At 41.4% G+C, this 21,985-nt stretch overlaps 1 protein-coding gene across 2 annotated transcripts; it reads left to right on the forward strand.

Moving 5' to 3' along the window:
• The first annotated feature begins 88 nt into the window (after positions 1 to 88).
• On the forward strand, positions 89 to 21,883 carry SLC26A8 (solute carrier family 26 member 8). Of its 2 annotated transcripts, XM_052814666.1 has the most exons (21): positions 89 to 335; positions 1,404 to 1,504; positions 2,837 to 3,093; positions 5,597 to 5,736; positions 6,499 to 6,615; positions 7,526 to 7,701; positions 8,196 to 8,360; positions 9,058 to 9,207; positions 9,442 to 9,524; positions 9,881 to 10,028; positions 10,990 to 11,103; positions 11,902 to 11,979; positions 13,212 to 13,307; positions 13,852 to 13,958; positions 15,394 to 15,463; positions 16,301 to 16,393; positions 16,482 to 16,616; positions 17,843 to 18,202; positions 19,561 to 19,615; positions 19,745 to 19,923; positions 21,078 to 21,883. In XM_052814666.1, the coding sequence occupies exons 3-21, from the start codon at positions 2,924 to 2,926 to the stop codon at positions 21,291 to 21,293; spliced, it is 2,652 nt and encodes an 883-aa protein (XP_052670626.1). In that variant the 5' UTR covers positions 89 to 335; positions 1,404 to 1,504; positions 2,837 to 2,923; the 3' UTR covers positions 21,294 to 21,883. The 2 variants fall into 2 exon arrangements, with proteins under 2 accessions (XP_052670626.1, XP_052670627.1); XM_052814667.1 differs by lacking the exon at positions 16,482 to 16,616.
• The last annotated feature ends 102 nt before the right edge of the window (positions 21,884 to 21,985 follow it).

Here is a 21,985-nt window from a genome sequence, read left to right on the forward strand (position 1 = left end):
CCTCGCTTCTCCCGCGGGCGGGGGCGGCCCCGCAACAGCAACGCCCTCCCCACCGCCGCCGCCGCCGCCGCCGCCGTCCCCTCACGCCGCCGCCCGCTGGCCGCCGCCCCGCCCGCTCGCGCGCGCCCCCTCGCGCGGCCGGTTGCGCTCCCCTCCCGCCTTCACCTCGCCTCAGGGGGCGGGCGCGCTGACAGCGGGGCGCTGCGGGCCCTGTCACCGCCTTCTCTCCCTCCCCTCCCCTCCCCTCCACACACACACACACACACACACCCCCCTTCTCTCCCGGCTCCCTCCGTCCCTCCCCCGGATAGCGATGGGCGGGATAGCCCCGTGAGGTGAGGTGAGGCGAGGTGAAGAGAGGCGCGGCGGGGGAGGGTCGTCCAGCCGGCAGCGAGCGGGGCGGAGGAGGGCTGACGGGCGGGCGGGGCGGCGGTGTGGGGAGACACTCCCGTCGCAGGTAGGACGGCGCAGGCGACGCCACAGCCGCTGCCTCTGCTCCGCCCCAAGCGGCACAGACCGAACCCCCCGCCCTCACACACACTGGACGCCCCCGCCCCGGCCGCCGCCGCCGCGACGGCGGAGCCCAGTCGGTCGTCACGATCGCTCTCGCGAGAGCTGAGGCGCCGAAGGCAGAGATGACCCAATATGGAACCAGCGCGGCCACCTCTCGCGAGAGCTGCCCCGCGGGGAGGGGCCTCCGGGGAGCGAAGCGTGGGGCAGCGGCTTGTGGGGTATTGCACGGGTTGGAGGGTCACGATGTGAACCTTCTCCGGCGCAAATAAGCCAAAATTCGGGAATTGCTGCCCTTTTTTCGCCTTTTCGTGAACCCTGCTTGGCCTTCCTGCGCAGCCTCCCTTAGGGTGTGCTTTAGGTGAAAAAGGAAAATAGATGAAAAAAACTTACCTAAGGCAGCACTTCTGCAGGGTAACCTGTCAGGGTCACCGGTGTTCACACTTTGTTCCCTTACAGGGGCTTCAAGCCAGGAGCGATGGGGAGAGCTAAGCTCTCCCTGCCCAGATGTCCCACTGTCCTGATCTTTCTCTGTGTGTTTGGAGAATAAACTATTTCTCAGTACTGCAATAGGTCTTGCAATATCAAAGATATGTATGTGCTTGCTTTCAAGTACATGCCTAAGACTCAATGAAGTCATTAAGTGCTGCAGGTTAAGCATGTTTTGGAGTAAAGCCCATGGTGTCTTCACCAGGTAGTAAGTACAGAATGTCACAGCAAATAAATAGCGTTAGGGATTTGTGTTTAAGGCCACTTAGCTTTTGATCTCAAGCTTGAGGAAGATGAGTCTCGTTAGCAGTACTATCCAAGACACACATTTGGAATGGGATATGGAAGCCTGCTTTTAAAACATTTGGCTTCCCACGTCAAAACCCTTCTCTTTCTCTACACAGTGTAACAGAGTGGGACCCTGTCCTCTGCTGCTGTGAGTCATCACTGAAGTCCAAATAACACAGCTGAACAGCTGAAGGTTACCACTGCTTGCATCTAAAAAGTAACTACTTTTTGGCGTGCTGGGGTTTTTAATGCCTTTGATTTGCAAACTCTAGCTTCTTGCTAGTTTTGCTTGTTGTATTTGCCTTGAAAAGAGGTGATTGTGCTCAAAGATGTTAGAAACAGCTAAGGCTTCAAAAGCTTGCACTGGGTATGAAAAGCTAATGAACAAAATGGCTCTTAAACTCATCTGTGGAAGACCTTGATTTATCTCCTCTGTAAAAAGAAGAAGAAACTGTGCCCTAGGGATGGAGTGTGTTTGAAACTTGCCTACTACTAGCTCTCTCTGTCGTTTAGAATGACTGGGGCATGTGTACGTGTTGGTAGATATGTCTCACAAGACAGTAAATACTGTGCTGGAGTCCCTATTGCTGTATCAGAAGTAGCAGATCTCAGTCATGCAAAGGACTAGACCTGTACGAACTGATCGTGGTGGTTCAGGAAAGGAAATATGAGGAGAAAACTTAAATCCCAATGAATTTTTTTGCAGGTTTTGATACTTTAAACTTGGATTGCATTCTAAATACACTCTGAACTGCTCACTCACAGCCATTTTATACTTCCTCTTTTCTTTCTTTGTTCTGCCCGTAGCAAAAAAATATGTTCCTACATGTCACCACCCTTCTTAAGTGTACTTTCACTTGGTAACTCTGGATTTGAATTTTTTTTCTGCCTCAGCTGTCAGTATGAGAACTTGTCTTAGATCTGTTCTTGCACTGGACCTTTACTTACTCAGTATTCACTCTGGGAACTCACATCTTACCTACTCTGAGTGATAGTGATTGAATTCAGATCCCCTTCCTGATAATAAAATACTGAGGAATGTGAGTCAGACATTTTGGGGATTTAAAAACCTGAATGGTATCAGATACCAATTTTATACAGCAAGTTGCAGCATTTGTACAGCCTCATAGTTAGCTGCTCTCTGTGTGATTCAGACTAAGCTTTTTTCCTCCAGGATTGGAAACAAGGAGAATTCAAACTGTTTCCTCAGCTGTGGTAGGTTTATGGAGAGGGACTGTATTTAGTTCCCTAAACACAGGCCTGCTTTTGGGATCACAAAATGGAGGGGTTCCAGGCTGGTCTTTCCTACTGAGTAGGAACAAGGGAAGTTCCAGAAGGACACAGTGTTCCTACAACTGATTTGGCAATTGATTTCTTTGATCCCAAGAGCAGCATGTCTTTCATGGATTTAATTCTCCAGAGCCTTGCTTAACCCTGCTGTAACTACTGGCTTCACAGGAATGATGTTGGGATAGACTGATCACATATCGTGCTTTTTGGTTTGGTTTTAATAGCTACTTCAGTCAGTGACCCTGTTTCTTTTTTCCAGTCTCACTACCAAGAAAGACAGCGTTCATTATGGTCTCCAGCATTTGCTGTTCCTCTGTTTTTGACTGACTGCGGTCAGAAGGAAAACATGGCACTTGAGAAGGATACTGTTGGTACTTACAGGCAACCGGCAGCTTACAGGGTCCAAAGAGAAATGCAGACTGAGGAACACTTCCAGGCATATTTTGAAAGAAAACTGTCCTCCACCTTGGGTGGAGCACTACAGATGCCTCGGGAGAACAGACGGCTACAGTGCAGGTGAGTTCTATGCCAGGAATTTATCAGGTGTAAAGAAACTTAAGGACACTCTTCAAGCCCAAGTGTAAAAAGGGTGCTAACTTTTCCACAGCTGGTAGTTAAAATGCTGAACTGCACTGGTTGATAACCAAAGCAGAACACCCACTTACAGCAACTTGGCACCTGAAGCGTGCAAGATCAGTTTAGTGCTGCACTACCGAAGTTGCTATTTGCAATCTGCAAAAGTGTCTGTTCACTTCAAGACTATGATAGTGTGAGGGATATATGCACTGTAAAGAGAGACTGCCAATAGTTGTAGTTCCCTCCAGTGTTTCCCTCAGCCCAGCTGTCAGACACAGGCTTTCATTTGCTTTTTTCTGATTCGTGCCTTTTGATACTTTTATTTCTTAAATTTCAGGAGCCTTTTTCTGTTCCCTCTTAGCTGGGCATGTGGAAAATTGCATAATGGTATGACTGAGATTGACTGACCTGCTTTGGTGTTATTTTGGAGCTATGTTCCTGTGTTCTTTGAGAAGAACTGGTGAGGCTAGGGTACTGATAAAGCATTAATGCTTCCACAGCCTCGTTTTCCCACCTGCCAAAATTCTCTTTTGGGCATTATACTGGGAGTAGAAGCATCTCTTCTGCCAGAGGAGCTTTGCAGGCTCACCAGAAGGCAGTCTTTGTTGGCAGCATAGGAGAATTCCTGATGTTCTTCCAGCTAGGCAAATATAATAAAAAATAGGAAGTCCATTCATCAGCTTGCCTTTTAGTTTTGTTTGACTATGAATATCTCAGTTTTCTTTCTGAATCTCTTTTTGGATCCAGGGTGGACTGTCAATGGTTATGGCTGTGTCTACTCTACAAAGTCCCACTAAGAAAGTAAATACAAAGTCTCTGATTCATCATTTATCTGGGCTTTGTTTCAGCATGTATAGTGAATGTATACTGAAACTTAAACTGTTGTTTTGAGACCAGGGCAGGACTTGAGACTCAAGTCTAGCTATGGGTGAGGTTCCACAAGGTGTGGTGAGCTAATCTAACAGCTTGCTGCTGCCAGAAGGGACAGGACCACACAGGGAAAGGAAAGTAGGGGAGCCAGACCTCTCTCTTTCTGTATAACTAGCTCTTACATCAGCTCAGCTATGTGTGGGACTGCAGCCTAAAATTATGGGTCACGTCTAACTTATGCTGCTGTAAAGTAATTTCCTGGTGATAAGTGAAGGCAAATAGAGCCATAGTTTGAGTTGCTATTGTGTTTTCTAGTTTTCATTCACCATGAAGACTTGTCATTAAGTAGTAAGATCCTTAAATTGTGCAATAGCCTTCTGTCCCAGTGCTGTCTTTTTATATATTTAAAAAAAAAAAAAGTAAGAAGGGGATTGGATGAAGTTCTGGAGTCGGAGAAACAAAATTACTTGATGGAAAGGGTTGAATTGTATATAATTATGACATGTGATCTAGAGTTAACAGTCTGTCCACCCAGAAACACCTGGTGCAATAAAATAAGTTGTGCCCAGAGATCAAAGGGAGAGTTTTGCTCTAAAGTCATAGCTAATATTATTGGAAGCTTTATCATTGCACTTGATGTTTAATAAGAAAATCTCTTTATTCCCTCCCCCAACTCATTGTCTAAGAACCGTATCTGCCTTCTTCCTCATACTCTTTTCCCTGTTTCTTTTCCACTTCCCTATCTATCTCATGTGTTTTCTCTGTTCTCCATTTTGTCTCATTTTTTATTCATTTATCCACTTGTCAGCCCAGTGTGTAGTCACCTTGGACAATAAAATGATGGAAGGAGACTCAACTCTGTAATGTTAACTGGGGTCAGTTCCCGCAGCCACTGTTCAAGGCTGCCAGAAGCCTTGGGCAGACACTACATCACTTGTATTTGGTTTGTAAGTAGAAAATCACCAACATTGCCAGGGGATTAAAAAGGGGAAGAAGGAGCACAGGGCCGTGTGTTTAGTCAGAGTTTACCTACTGGAGATTCTGATTCAAAAACATATACACAAAATAAATCATGTAGGTCAAGTCTTGCTTGCATCCCCTTATTAAATAATGTAATACAGGAAACATTTGACTGGTTTTGGGGAGGTGGGATAGGCTTGCCTATTTTTGCCCCCCAGATGTAGTGTTTGTTTTTCTTCTAGATCAGAATAGGAGAAATCAAAATACCATCTCCTATTTTTCTGCAGTGTTAATGAGGTCAAGTAATTGATGCATCTAGCGCTCTGGGCTCCAGCGCTGACAGGCTATCATATAAATGGCACACAGAGTATTTGCGATTCATCTGAATGGCATGCAAAGGAATGGGGGTGCCCATGTAGGATTCATGTTATATGCCAGCTGGATCTGCAGAAGGCTAACACCTGTGTGGGTTCACAGTACCTGGTGCCTGCAGCGAGCTAACTGTAGCAGTGTGGCTTCTGTGCCTGCAGAGCATGAGGCCATGCAAAAGTACTGCAGAGATGGAGATTGTAAAAGCCATTGCATATAGCTTAGCTTATCTGATTCTTTTCAGCTTCTCCTGGGGAAGGTTCAGAAAGATCACACTCAAGATGTTCCCTATCCTGAACTGGCTGTTTTCATATCGGTTCAGAGAATGGATCTTGAGGGATCTACATGCAGGCCTAAGTGTTGGGATGTTTCAGGTTCCTCAAGGTAGGCAGAGAGAAAAAAACACTCTAGCTTCCTTTTGTATATCATGCTTTTCATAATCTATCTATCTCCTGTGTGTGTTTCTGTTCTTTCTAATGTCATCAGGTTATGCAGGAACTTTAACCTTGGAAGTTCCTTAAATCATTAACCTATTTATTTGCATATTTGCAGGAGAACTTATTTTCTATAATCAGATGTTACATGGTGTAATTTCAAGGACAGGACACTACTTTTTTCATAAAGTTTCCCTCAAACTAACTCAAAATATAGACTTAACAGCAGCATTTTCCTATATCGCAAACAAAATAATATGGTTTTTAAAATCCACCTTGCAAAATCAGGTCTGTTAAGATACCCACATGCACAGCCACCCCACTAGTAGGTGGCCTAAACAAAGAGTTGTTCTGGTTCTTTGTCTAATTTCTAGTTGGCAAGGGCCCATGTCATAAAACAACATTGGCTTTTGTCACTAACTGGCCTGGCTTTATCAGGTCCTGAATTCCCTAAAAAAAACAGACTGTGGGAGTTGAATGGCCATCTTGCTCACTGATTTGGCATATTTAGGCCCAAACTGGAAAGTGGCAGGTAGTGTAAGCAAGACCAGCGCTCATGCTACCTATGTGTGGTGATTCTGTGAATATATAAAATGGGATTTTCATAAGGGTTGGCAGGTTTTCATCAGCAAAATTTTACTTAAAAATAGTAACCAAAGATAGAGAGCCTTCCCAATTTGCTTGACTTTAGAAACAGATTTTTGCTTTCCAGGGCTCTTGGGAGTTTGGCTGACCAGGTTACCTCTGCCAAATATCAATGGCTTCCTTTCTGCGTTCTGCTGCTCGATGACATATGTTATATTTGGGACTTCTCATCATATCTCAATTGGTGAGGTTTATTTTGTACTGTGAAATGTTTCTACAGGACTTAGAGATTATGTTCAATGCTGCTTCAAAAAACTGGCAAGATGTCCTAATGTATTTCGTCTAATACACAGATGTTATTTAGGTTGAGAATCCAGACCCCCAGATTCTCAGTTCATTGTTGTTCCGCTTCTGCAGCTGATCTGTGGTGAGAATTTCACCACATCAGTCAAGTTTCAGCTGCGAAGTCATTTGTACGCCTGAGGACATGAGCTATCACAGACACCAGTGCAAAGGAGGTGGCTGGAGTGTCATGGAGGCATCTCCTACGTAAAGTAAAGGACCAGTGCAAGCTGCTTCACATTTACCCCCAGGATGTTACTGTGAATCATGACTTGGCTCCTGATCTTCTTCATGGTCTTCTACATGCAGTTTCTTGCCATGACTGAACTGTTGATGCGTTTACATTCTTAATTTGTTCAAAAGCTAGATTATTAAAATGCTGTTTACATGTGCAAAGGCCCTTCACATTATTATAATGAGTGGGTATGTGGAGCTCTGGCCTCTTAGGTAAATTGGCAGTTCTTTCTCTGACTGACTATGTTTTTCAGCCTTTCTGGCGGCTTATTGTAATGCATCCATTTTTTGTGCTTTACATTAAAATCTTTTTGTTGTGCATCTGACCAGCTGAAGACTTCACTTGTAAAATGGTAGGAAACTGAAATTTTCAGACAGGACTTTGGAAATTTTAGGTACTTACTCAGAAGCTATAAAAATTGATTATATATGTGGATTATATATATGAATGAAAATAGACTGTCTCATACTGCACAGACTGATGGTGGAGGGAAGAGACGGATGTGTGGTTTTAAGATATTCTTTGTTGCAACATCTCACACAGTTCCATTTTCTGTTCTCTGTTCTGTTGGTTCCAGGCTCATTCAGCATCCTAAATGTGATGGTGACAAACATTCTGAAGACTGTTAATTTCAACCAAACATTGTCCTCTAATGGTTCACTGGACAACTTCTCAGACCCCACATTTACGAAGGATTACATGGAGGCCTTGACACTTACCACATCAATAACATTTTTAACTGGCATCATTCAGGTAGAAGATGAATCTGTTTTATACCCTTAATGACATATCCTTACATGCATTCTTCATACAGATGTAAGAATTGGTACTGCTTGCATATTCTTACCACAAATACTAAGCTTGGCACATTTGAATACACGTGTTGTGCAAAGTGGGACATGAAGGTCGTCTCTTCCTCTCATGCTGTCTGAAAAAGATATGATAGGTTAAGATTCATGTGTCCGTGATTAATATGTGTGAAGTAAATTACTATCTTTTATGTTGACCAGTTCTGCAATATGTTGACCCTTAGGTAGTCCTGCATAACTGCACACACTTGGTATAAAGTGCTCCTATTTGGGTTTGGCAGTGTCTTACTTAATTGTGCATAATGAAAATAGTGTGTTCAAATAACTATCCATCATGTATGGCATTGAAGAGTCATGCTCTTCAAATATGGAAACAAGAAGGGCGGGGTTAGACATTGATAATTATACCACATCTCGCTTCTCGTTTGTTCCACACAGTTGCTGCTAGGTTGCTTTTGCCTGGGGTTTGTAACAACATACCTGCCGAAGACTCTCATTGATGCCTACCTCACGGCAGCAGCATTGCATGTCATTGTATCACAGTTTACCTTTATCTTTGACGTCATGCTTGACTTCCATAAGGGCCCCCTGGGCATTTTCTATGTGAGTAAATTCATTATTAGTTGAAGAAATGCATGCTTCATGGAGGCGAAAGAAGAGAACAGCTTCAGAAATTGAAGGCAATTTCAATCTAAGTCAGTTGCTAAGGGATATTTGTGCAAGTCTCAGCTGTGGTTTACTTCGCCTTCCTGTTGTCTTGAACAATGTATGGAGCTTATTGTGTGACATGCAAGAAGAAAAGTCTGTGTGCATATTTTTAATTACTTATGTAGCACTATAATATATTTTCAGCTTGTCTATAATTGTAGTAGAGCAAAGGTTAGAGGAAAAGGTACTTTTTTTCTTCAGTAGATCATCATGGGCAAGCTATTGGGCACACAGTATCTTTTTCATATCTGACAAAGAAGGAGCAGACTCCAAGCTAAAGACAAGTTAAAGCTAATTCATCCTAATTTACTTTAGTAATGTCAATCAGACAACTTGAGAAAAAGGTAGTGTAGAAAAGAGAAGAATGACGGTACTGGATCTGAGCTATTTGTGGCAGCGTTTTCTCTGCAGATACCAACAGAAAAGATAGATTTTTAAATACTGTTTTTCTCTTAGCATCTCTCTTCTTCTAACTGAAGATACCACTGTAGCAGAAAGGATGAGTTCAGGAGTCAGGGCAACCTATATCAATCTCCTGGAATATAGAAATATTTGTAGTATCTGATCCTCTCTTATGATGATTATTTTTCAGAATCTGTTTCATTTCTTCCGGACACTCCCAAAGGCTAATGCCACCAGCATATTGCTATTTTTGCTTGGCATGGCTGCACTACGAGTCAATACATCTATCACAATAACTTATAAATATAGTCCTATTGCATTTCCTATGGAACTTCTCTTGGTAAGTGATCTCCAAAATGCCATTGTGATAATTGAACTAACAGAGAGTATAATATACTTTATTTCAAAAAACATTTCAAATATTGCTTCAGGATGCTGTTATATTTGCACACTGAATCTGTGCTTAAGTCCTTTGAATACTCCTACAAGATTAACTGTCTTTAGATGGATTGTGTACAGTTTCAGGAGTAAATGCTGTATGATCTCTGGTATTGCTTCTTGTTTTCTTTCTCAGATTATCACATTCAGCATTATTTCTAATCACATTCATCTTCACGCTGAATCTAGTAGTGCTGTGGTCAGTATGATTCCGCAGAGGTTAGTAATCTGTGCTGTTTATGAGGTTGTACTTTAGACATACAAAAGAGATGTTTCAGCCTGTTCTTGAAATCTGACATGGGCTGACTTTTACTGGGAAGTACAGCTAGAGGAATAAATCTTCAGGAATTTTAATTGCATCATCATTTCTGAGCATATGCAAAATTCAGACTATAGTTTTCTGTATTAGGTTTTATTAGCACACAGAGGAAGGAATTTGCATTTTTTGTGAGGTGGAAGTCTTACAGATTGAGAGGATCTCCTGTGGGGTGCTGGATGCCTCTGATCCTGCATTTGGAGTTACTGTGGACAGAGCTCAGAACAGGTCTAAATTTATCTGTTCTCTGATCCTGTAGGTTTCTGCCTCCTACACCGCCAGATTTATCAAACCTGAGCAAGATCATACTGCATGCCTTCTCCCTTGCTTTCGTAAGCTATTTCCTTCTTGGTTTTGTTGGGGAGAGGTATGCTTCACTTCACAACTACAATATTGCCAGCAATCAGGTGAGAACAAAACTACACATACTTCCTAGGCCAAGAAGCAAGCTGAACTCAACTTGCAAAGCCACTAACTACCTGACAGTGGTAGAAATTCAAGGACGGAGTGAATATGCCAGATGATGGTTTTGTAGCAACTTGTTACCCTTCCCTATGGAAAGTGGATGTTATAAGCCAATAATGTGAAGGCCAAAATATGGCCTTCTTTGACCAAGACACCTTTGTATATGCCCAGCGATTACGATGATAAACCTCACACACACACATAGTGCTGCAACTGATAGCTGAGGACCCTTGCTGTCATGAATCCATGAGACTACAAAAGCATGATAAATTAATAGCTGAAATTGTAAATGTCCAGAGCAGCTGTAATTCTTCTCTATATGTGGCTACTGCCCCAGTGTATGGATTCTCTGATCAGTGATTGCTTTGAGATACTTTTAAGCTAAAACCATGTTAGTTTCCAGCGTGCTAGAGTTAGTAAGCATTAGGTATTTTGCACTACTCCACGTTTAGCTTGTTGTGATGGCTTTGGATCTTTACTAGAATGGAACTAAGCCACTAAGGAAGCTGCCCTGAGTTCTTGAAGCCTCTGGGGATAAATATAAAGGGAATGTCTTTTCCACTCAACTTTTGTCCAGGTGTACTATGCTGCATACTGAGATTTGCCACATGTTAGCTTGAAAGCCAGTGCTTCATAGCTTTGGGGTTCTAAGTGGATTTCTCTGAAAGAAGGAATTGAATTTTTGGGTCCATGAGATCCTCAGCTGTGAAAACGGTATGCCTTTTAAGAGAGCTCATTTTAACCATAGGAGACCTGGCTTTCCAGAAGGTTTCCTGAGCTTAGCAACACAGATGAGCAACTAGCAAGTGTGAGCAAAGGGAAAGGAATTCCTGGTAAGCTACTTCTGTGAAGGTAAGTCATTCGTTTGGGGTTTTCTCTGCTTCCTTCTGTTCTGTTTTACAGGAGCTAATAGCTGTGGGGCTATGCAATATTTGCAGCTCATTTTTCAAAAGCTTTGTTGTCAGCTGTGCTATTTCTGGAACTGTCATTCAAGAGAAGACAGGTGGAAGAACACAGGTGAGCTGGGCTGGATTTTTTAAGCTTCCAAACTCTCATTGAAAATCCCTGTATACGGAGTATAGGCTGATATTTAATCTAAACAATTTGTGAGAAGTAAAGTTACATACCCATGCAACATGAGTTCAGATACCCTCTCTGTGTATGTTATATTATGTACTATACTTACATGATATTTACAGCACATGACATGCCATGAAGGAAGCCAGGATCCTGTGGGGAGGATAGGATATGTTCATGCAGTTTAAAACTGTATTTTAGTGAATATACCCAAAAAGCCAAATGGAAAATTGTTCATGCACCCTTAATTCTGTCACTTCTTCCTAACTTTTGAGTACTTGACTTTGTGCTTTTTTTTTTTCAGGTGGGAAAGAGGGTGTAATATGTAATAATAATATGTAATAATGGTTTTATCATACCTCTTAACTGAATGTCTGTACACGCTTCACTGCAGGATAGAAATAATTTTGTTTAATAAAGATTTTATTCCAAAGTCTGACTTGCAAGAGAAGTCTCCTATTAGTCAGGTGAAATTATCAAACCAAAATCCTTTGTTACATTGTTCTGTTGTGCCTAAGAATAGTCCATTTAGGCCAAATCTGTATGTACAGAAAACTCTTTCAGCTTGAGTAGTCTAGAATTTGTACCATGCATTGAAGCATACCTGTGGCCTTTGCTAATTGTTCCCTGGTTATTTTTCCCAGTCGGTGGTGTTACATGGGACATATCTACTTGTTTAGAGAGGACAAGTAAGTAAATGGTTCTGTCAGGCCTCTCTAATGAAGTATTTCTGTTCAGTTAGCAGCAGCGATTGGAGCATCTATGATGCTGGTGATTGCACTGAAACTAGGACACTTTTTCCAGATGATGCCTAATGTAAGTGAACCTGAAATAGTTATGGCAGAAGCCTACTTACTTCCTAAGCATAAAATGAAGATTTTCTAAGCATAATATGAAGATTTTTCTGGGAGAGTTAGGGATTAGATCATGCTCTAGAGTTAATTGTTTTCAGGGATGGACCAAACCAAAACAACGGCTTTAAACTCTCCTAAATTTCAGCAGGCTAATGTATTAGGTAATTAATATTGCATCTCTCCCATCTCTCACTGATCAGTACAAGCTAAAATTAATTGGGTAAAACTGGATTAAAATTTCACTGCCAGCCCCTATAATTTAAACGTTGTATTTCACTTTTGGTTTCACATCTTCCAAGCTTTTGCACACTTGTATAACAAATTCATGAGTTTCTCTCTTGCATCAGCATAAGTAGTTCCAAGATGGGTGGTTCAAAATCCTTAGTGTAAAGAGGTAAATAAAAGCTTCCAAATGAAAATTTGGATTCAGTGTCTCTGATTCTGGCTTGGTCTTTGAGGTTTATTTTAAAACCATATGGACTCCTAAACTGCCTTCTGTGGATTTTGCATTGCCAGTGCAATAAACATAAACATTTTGTTATCGTAGATTATTCAAAGTACTCAGTTTTCTACTTTTCCCTTAAATTTTTATGTAGACTTTCTTTTTTTCTCTAAGTTTTCTTAGGGAACCACTGATGGAGCATTACTTCCTGATTTTTTTCCTGGCCTCTTCGTAAGATGGGAGAGTTAATCCCTTTCCCAAAACTAGCTGACAAAAAAAATTTAACCATCTACTTCCCTTCAGTCTCCTCTTCTCTGCCAAGAGGCTGTTTCAACAAATGGTGTCAAACAACTTCCTAAATCTGGCAATGAACTACCCATGCTAATTGAAACCATTCTTTGAAAACAGCAACTCTTAATTTTGTAGATAGTGTTGGCCTTTCTCCTAGTGCTGCAGGAGGCATAGGGATTCATTGAAGAACACTGTAATGGAAACTACACATAGCATTTCAAGAGGAAGTCCAGTTGTATTGGCAGAAGTGATTGTGAAAACAAACAAGAAGTTATATGCTAGTTTCATCTTGGTTTGCAGATCAGAGGAGAACTGTTATCTATAAAAATTATGGAAATAAAGCTATTATAAGATTTTAATTTCAAGTGGTTTTTCTGTTGTGGATATCTGTTCCTTAGCATGTTTGTGGTTGCAAACAAAAAACAACAAAATAATAGATGCTATTTTTCTGATTTCCACAGGGTATACTGGCTGCTGTCGTGGTATTTAACATGCTCCCTTTTCTTGAAAAATTTCTGGACATTCCCATCCTGTGGAGACAGGATAAGTATCATTTTGTAAGTGACAAAAAAAGCCACCTAGGATTTGGAATGTGTCTTAAAGGAAGAAATGGATGTTTTGTGAGGGCAAGGCACGGCAGTGGCCATTCCTTTAGAAAAGGGATCCTTTGAAATATCCGCTGAAAGAAATGTATTGAAATCTCTTCAAATCAATTTGCAATTAATTCTGTACATGGAAAACTGATTATTGTTGTTGCTTCCTACATCCCCTAAGAAGGAAATTGTCTAGCTGCCAGCCGGGGCCACATTCTCATGTCAACTCTTGTGCAGGATTTCTCATAAAGAGAAAGACCCCCAATATGATGTGTGTTTTCCTAATAATTGAAGCCCTGTTAAAAAGTCTGGAGATCTGAACTGTGATTTGTGATCCTTGTTTGCGACTACTTCTAGGACTGGGTTGGTCTAGATGTGCCAACAAAGCATTTCACATATTACCATTTCTAGCCTTTTATATTCTCTGCAATTTGCAAATGCTGGGGCTGAGTTGGAGGTCATTCTGCATCTTTTTACTGCTCATGTTCTCTCTGTCTCTTGTTCAAAGGTTATTTGGCTTGTAACTTTTGCTGCAGTGCTTTGTTTTGATCTTGATGTCGGTTTAGCGATCGCCATGGGATTTACGTTCCTTATAATCACCATTAGGTCACACAGGTACTTGTAACTTTTAAAACAAAATACTAGTTTTTCTTAGAGTTGATGTTCTGGAGATAGTTATACATGTGACAATTAAAAAGCTGTTTCATGTTTGTAAACACTTCAGCCAGGTCATTCTGGAGTCTCTCTAATGCTATCCCAAGCCAGTTTCAAGTTTATGGGCTCTGGATTGGTCCCTTCTGCAGATGTACCATGCTATTGAAGACTGCTTATTGTGGTGTAGGCATCAGCCAGGAGAGGTGATCTGTGTACATACTGCTATAGGGATAAAATGAGATGTTGTGCCTTTGTTTCAGATACATTCCTCAGTCTTCACTGCCATTTACCAAATTGCTTCATCTTCTCCATAAACTCAGTTCGTGATAGGGGAGGGAGGTTACATCAGGCACACATTACTCAGTTTATTAGCTGCTAATCCAAACAGGAAAATCATTCATAAATCCAAGCCGCACCTCTTGAGATTTACCATGATAAGGAGGTGCTTGTCTGAGTAGACTGAAGCCTCTAGAATAACGTGGAAGGAGGTAGGAAATAATTCAGTTGCTGCAAATATCGAACTGCTTGTGATCTGACCCGGAGTGGCTCTGAAAGAATACCTTCAGTTGCTGTCTGAAGCTCACTGTATTACCTCTAGTCAGAGTTATGCTCTTGGGTTTGCCTTGGGATTTAATGAGCATTGTGAAAGGGCATTTCTGCGGCCACTGTTCAGTTAAGTATCCCTGTTGTCCATACTATCTTCAGAATATATAACCACTTATGAATTTCCTACCAGTGGGAGCATTATGCCAACAACACTCGAAGAAGCATGGGAAGTTATCTGCAAACAGATTGCTTTGAATAGATTGTCTTGACAACAATTTTCCATACATCAGGGCCCACTGCCTTCCAGTTCTCCAGCAACCAGGCAGCCAGCCACATGTTTATTTCACCCATGCCCTGAACTGACCAGAACCTGCCCCAAAACCATGCAGCACCATTAGCAAAGCATGGTACCCAAACCAGGATATTCTCCTTCAAGTCAAACCCCTGCATTAATGTTGCTACACGACCTCTGGATCAGACCTAGCCTGTGTGCATCCAGCTCTAAGCACAAGTTATAACTGCCTCCACCTGCCTGTGTAGATGTATCTTTGAGGAGGGCTGTGGGGAGATGGAGAGAATACATGCTTTCTACTGTAATAACAATAATACAAGTGTTCCAGAGCTAGAAATGGGACATTATACATTCTTGAGGACACCAATGTAGCTGAAGACTCTGCTTGTGTACTGCTCCCCTACTCAAAGAACCCTAATTATGAGTGAATAACTTTTTGTACTTGCACCCTCTAAGTTACAGTTGGTGTATCCAGTGGAGAGAAATGGAGATCAAGCTTCTGGGAACAAATGGTTTTTCTCTGTTCTCTGTGAAAACCTAATAAACATCTTGTTTCAGAATGAAGATGGTGGTGCTGGGACAGATTCCAAACATGAATATTTATAGAAGTTTATCCGTCTACAGAGCCGTAAGAGGGAACAAAAACCAAATGTTCCATCTCTCTCTAATCTAGCTTCTTCCCTTAAATGCCTGGGGGGGACCATTCAGACTCAGTTCATTTGACTCAAAACTTTGAAAACTGAAGAATGCTTAAGTATCTGTAGTGTGAAGTGATTCAGATACCTAGCTCAGCCTGCTTGGGCCTGTGGAGCTCCTTATGTCCATCTGGGCTGTCTCCACGCTGGAAGCTGCACTGCTGTCATTTCCAGAGCTGTTTGGCATTTTTTGCTGACCTGCTTTTGTCAGTCTGGTTTTGTCCACTCTACATATGTTTTCACAATAACGACTGTGCATGTGCTAGACTGACTCACAGGTTCTCCCCGTGATGGGAAAATAGGTAGGGCACAGGCCTTTTTAACACATTATTTTCAAGTCCTGCACCATAGAGTTAGGCAACACAGCAGTAGAGAGCTTTGCCTTTGCCACACGGGTACATTCCCAATGCGATGCTGATGGATTTGCAAAAAATGGAATAATACAAGGACAAATTTACTAAGACAAGGGTATAGTATATGTTTTCTGTAATGAGCATTAAAAGTAATTTGCTTATTTTATATTAGAGCAGCCAACTGTCATCTGTGATAGATGTGCTGGAGGTATGTTTTTAATTGCCAGAGAAGCAGATTAGTTTATGGTAATTAAGTCCATGCTGCCAGTGCCACTGCCAGAATGCAGTGTAGTCAACAATGTGACCAGACAAACTGTCCTTAGGGTAGGACCTTGCAGACTACAACATAGACAGTCAGGAGGGGAAAAATAGCTCCTTCTAGGTACAACCCTCACAGATAAAACTTCTGTTTTACAGGCAAGGGAGATTGAAGGTATCAAAATCTTCCAGTGCTGTTCTTCCATCTCTTTTGCAAACATGAATCACTTCAAAACCTATTTGTTACGCAAGGTAAATGCCACTTTTTCAGTCAGCTGAAGTGTCTGAGAGCCTGCATTAGGGAGATAAAAACCCTAATAAAACTGCCTTTCTTTTTCAGATGGACATGAAAGCAGTGCCTCTAGATGAAAGTGAAATGAGAGCTTTAATTTCACTTAGTCTGTCTGACACTGCAGTGGAAAGGAAAGATCTTAAATGCTCTTGTGTCTGTGATCCACCTCTACCACCACCTAGGGTCAGCTTTAAAAGTATATTTATCTAGTCTGTTTGTTTGAGGTGCCTGGTTTTATGTTAACGATGACAATGTTTTTAACTTGCCCAAACTGAAAACGCTGTAAATGTTTATATAAAGCATATATATATTTGCTGTTTGAAAATAAGCAAACATTACCACTGTATTTCTTTACACATAGTTTATGTGATAGTGCAATAGTAGCTCAGCTTACTGGGTGAATTAACTAGCAATTGAAGTATTCAATGTATCCTCTCCTCAGCTGAAAGAATTAATTTTGTCAGGTGCTTCAGTAGGGATTTTCCCCTTTTTCCCCACAGAAGTGAGATAATTCCATTGCTTATGAGGAATTTGTTCCTTCCAATACTGCCAAGTGCAAGTACAAAATACCTCAAAGGCAGCTATGATTATCATGATTAGAGGATTTCTCATCTTTACTATAACTGGCCACTGTGCATCGTCTAGAGTCACTCTTGTCCCTCTTTATCTGAATTTTCTGAATTGTCTTAGACAATACATGAAGGAACTTCAGGGAATGGACTGGCTTCAGAAGACATTTTTCAAGCAGTTTTATGTGATTTGAAAAAGCCCTTCTATGAGAAATGGGTTGAAAGATAGTGGTTTGGAAAACATACGTGGCACCGAGCTGCTTAGGGAGTTGAAGTGATAGGTAATTTAACATTATCTTCTAAAGTATAAAAATGCAGAGAGTGACTTTTCCTTTCTTGCATTATAAAAATTAAAAAACACATTTGGAACTATTAAGAAAGAAAAATTGATTAAATCGATCCATTCTGTGACCAGCTGCCATACAAGAAAGTAGATGAATCAAAGGTCTGCAGAACTGAGCCACTAAGGGTCAGCTTACTGTTGCTCAGAAAGGCAATGGCCATGGGCAGTCTTTTTTTTCCCTTCTTGTCTTTTCTGAAAGGTAGAAGTAACAAGTCAGATTCCAGTATCATGGGCCATTGCAAGGTGTGGAAGAGTGAGGTACTATTTGGTGGCTGAAGGCACTCTGCTAACCACATCTGGGGCTTGCCCAAGTCACCTGCTACTTTGCATACTCCTGTGGCTTTTTCCTATATTTACTGTTATTTCAGATGTGTTTTTTACCATGAGAGAAGCAATGTCATACGATTTACATTACTGTCTTACTTGCAGCAAAAAATTTTCCACCTCCTGGGCCCAATTCTTCCAACCACTGGTATACTCTCCATTTTCCATCTTAGATACCATATACAGAGAAATTGGTGAAGCAACATCACGCAGACAGCAATTCCTCGTCATCTTCAGTTAATTTGGTACATTGGTCAAAGTATGGAGACAAACTCAGGTCTAGGATGCTCTTGGTGGGAGCAGCCGATACGCAGTGTGCACCCCCAGGCTTTAACACGGGACTTACAACTGAAAAGAACAAAGATGAAGAGAGAAAAGCTTGCCTTTCACCAGGCTCTGCAATAGATAATTCCTCAGTACAGTTAGCTCAGGAAGAACAACCGATACATTTGCCATGTCCAGTTCACACCATTATTTTAGACTTCAGCATGGTGCAATTTGTGGATTTGATAGGTTCAGAGTTACTGCGACAGGTAAGCAACCTAACTGCACATAAATGTGAAACCTGAAGTTTACCCAGTGGCTTATGTTTCTTGTTAGCCTAAAATGCCCTACTACATAATAATCCGCTTATCTTCCAATTGACCTTTAAGGGTGCAAGATTTAGCTATCAAGTTTCAGAAATTAATAAATTCCCATAAAACCACTTTTTAAAAAAAAAACACAAAGCCCCTCTGTCCACACAAAAGACATGCAAAAACCTGTCATGCATTGTCACCAGTTGTAGAATCACATAAACTAAAAACACATTTATAAAAATGTCTAATTTGATTTTTCCATTCTGGCTGTTTATTTTTTCTTCTAGCTGGACATTTAAAAAAAATGCTCTTTAGAAGTGTCAGATATAAAACTACCAGCTGTCTTCCCCTAGAGTGAATTTGTTGTTATTGCTGACTGCCTAATTAGCCTTTTCTTTGAAGTATGCCTTGAACTTTTAAATCTTCAAGAGGGGATCCTAGCCAATGGAGATATATATTTAGCGAAAATAAATTTCGTGTAGCTGTGCTTCTCAGAAAGATACAGTTCCAGATGGATTCTTAGTCAGCGCTCTCAAACTCTGTAGCTCAACTTCAAAGGATTTTTGTTTAATAACAGGTCAGACTAACACCTACTGGGAATAATTGTGGACTGAGCTGTTGTCCCTAAAATCCTTGAAGATTTATTTGCCACCCATTGAATGGCCCTCCCATTGGGAAGGGGGATAAAGTTAAAGTTTTTCCAGATTCCTTCCATCCCCATATTCTGAAATTCTGTGATTCTCTGAAATAATGAGTTTCATTGCCTTTAAAAAAACAAAACAAACTACTTTGAGATCTTTTAATTACTAAGGGTCAGGCATTGAGAAAATGGTGACAATCTATCCCCTCTAAAATCTGATTCCTTTAACACTAATTTGATAGATCTAAAAATGTTGGACATGAAAATTGAGACAACCAGAATTACAGGTCACACTTGAAAATAGGGGTTCCTATTCTTGTTTACATGTGGGCATGGCATCTGCGTATGGACATATGTTTCAAGTTACTCTGTTCCTGTGAGAACTTTTTAAGTGAAGAAATAACACTGGGTGCTGCATAGTGAACTGTAGGAGGGCCAGCATGGAGTCTGGCTGTGACCTGCCCTGGTTCTGGAGTAAGCATTCACTAAGATCTTGGACAACTTGCCTGTTTAGTGCTCAACTCAAAAACAGGATTTGAGATACCAGAATAAGGGTTTTCTTCAGAGTTAAAACACTACAAGGGAGGTTTTATTTCCCTGTTTATGTTTTACCTTCTAGTGCATTTGTACAACGCAGAATTGCTCTAATGCCTGTATGGAATTCTTTCCACAGATCATCCGTATGTTTCACGCTATTGGCATTACAGTCCTTATAGCTGGCTGTCACTGTGAGTATAGTATTTTTTTACTAATACTGACTTATCTCAAAGGATAAGTTTTAAACTTAAGTGAAATGTTTTAGCCGTACTGCTTGGTGCGACTCTGCTGCTTTATTTATTTTCCCCCATTTTTTATAGCCTCTGTGATAGCAGACTTTGAGAAGAATGATTTCTTTGACAGCTGTGTCACCAAAGAAAGGTTCTTTCTAACGCTTCATGACGCTGTGCTGGCTGCTTTGGACAAGCATCAAAAGCCAGATGAGCTAGAACCTACTGTGAAAGAGTTTGCTGAAGAACCACTAGCTGAACAGCAGAAGGTAGAATATTTAGCTTAACATTTAAGATTTCATGTTGGTAAATTATCCTGTCAGTAACTTAAACCTTGTCATGTGTCTGAGGAAATAGGGCAGAGCAGATGCTCTTGTGAATTCTCCAGTTTTTCACAGGTACTTGCCTTTTTGCAATGGATCGATAATCCAATTTGTTTCCTTGAGTCCTGTGTTCCTGTTTGGGGAAAGGCATCTTTCTTTGCAGGCTGGAAAGGCATCCAGCTGAGTTTTGTGGCAGGGAATGACTTTGTTGCATTTTAAATTGTTTCCATTTCTCCAACAGAGCAAGGACCCTGCCAGGGCAGAGCAAAACCTCCAAGTTTTTTATTCTAGAGGTTACTGCACCAGCTACCTTGGGGCTGATAGGGGAAGTGAAGGACAGTGCTAGCTTGATTTCCTGAAGAACTGAAGTTTATGCACATGCTCTTTCTGTCAGTATTCTGCAATAATTTTTAAGCTCACTGGCCATCTCAGCCAAGTTTGAATAGGGCAGACGGTTGCAAGTTCCAGGAAAAGCCCTTGTTCTGAGCAGAAGATTCCAGTAATTGCCCCACCTAGGGAAAGAACCCAGCCTTGGCGAATCGTCCTATGCATACTGCCAGGCTGGGGTCCTATAGCTGAAGGAGGGGAGAATGAAGGCAAAAACCTATCCAAATCTGCAGAAAAACTGGGTTCTTGAGTTCTGCTGCTCATGGAACAACTTGTTTAACTCTCTTATCTTGGCATTGTACAGAATAGTCTAATGCAAGGGTATTGACCTTCCGGACTCTCTCCCCCCCTGTAGGAAAAACTTCAAAGAATGAAGGTGACAATATATATTCACCAATCTCCCTTTAATGGAGATGGCGGGGAGGGTTGGGAGCAGCTACCAGGCAGGAGGTAACAATGGGTCCCCAGGACCCCGCTTTGAGATGAGGCCAGGCTGGGCATGCAGATGGGACCCACAGCAGCTCGGTGATGTCAGCTTCGCAGTCCCTGCTGGCTCATTTCCTCGGCAGCTGGGGATTTGGACTACCCTGTGCTCCCACGCCAGCATGGCCCTCTCGCTGCTCACATGATGTTGCCTTGGCATGGGAACTGCGCTTGACTGGCTCAACAGATTGGCCACCCTTGGCTTACAGTAATGTTTGTCTACATTTCAGGGAAGAAGTTTGCTCTTGAAGAAGAACAAAGATTTTTTCTCTGCAAAGAATTCTGATGACAAACTTCTGTATGAAGAGCCAATATCAGATAACTCATGCTCAGCCCAGAATAAAGCAGAGCCAAGCTCTCTCCGGCAGCATGATACTCCACCCCTTCAATCGGATTTCCAGGACCCAGGCTGGGGGAAGAGATGGAAGTATACCAGCAATCCCTGAATTACAAGTGTTGGGGAATTGGGGTTTCAGTAGAGAGGAGAAAGGTACAGTTAAGCAACAGCCTTCGATCTTCTTTTTATTTTTTTCTGTTCCAGAGTTCTTAAAATAGATGGCCTGCCTAATGCCTCCAGTAATTCTGTTGTTCTGAATAAAAAGCAACATTTATGATACTGCTTTCAAGCATTTTCAAATAGATATGCTACCCAGCAATGCCAAAAGCAGAGAAATTTCAACGTATAAGACAATCCTAACTTTGTAGTTAAATCTAGCAAATTATTTGCACTTGTTTTCTGAAATTCTGTAGAAGTTTAAATGTCCTAACTTAGCACTTCTTATATATTTATTGCTTGCTAGTAAGTAAAATTAATCTGCCATATTTCAACAGATTACATGCAGGCAGTTTCATTATTTTCAGATGTATTTAGAATGATGTGAAGCTTCAAAAAAACCATTTTATTATTACTCTTCAACACTATGCTGAAGTTGATATTGTCTGCACTAACATAACATGGTGTCCATCCATTATTTCTTCCTCAGTCCTTCTCTAACCTACCAGAACTAATTCCCAGTAAACAATGTACTATTTTTTTCATGTTTTTGTAGTCCTTTACTGAAATAGTGAAGAATGGAGGAATGTATTCACTTTGTTCTCAAGAGCCAGGAAAATTGTAGGCTTAGATAGGGTTAGCACT

This window comes from Harpia harpyja, chromosome 19 (genome assembly GCF_026419915.1).
Source record: "Harpia harpyja isolate bHarHar1 chromosome 19, bHarHar1 primary haplotype, whole genome shotgun sequence".
Lineage (NCBI taxonomy): Eukaryota > Metazoa > Chordata > Aves > Accipitriformes > Accipitridae > Harpia > Harpia harpyja.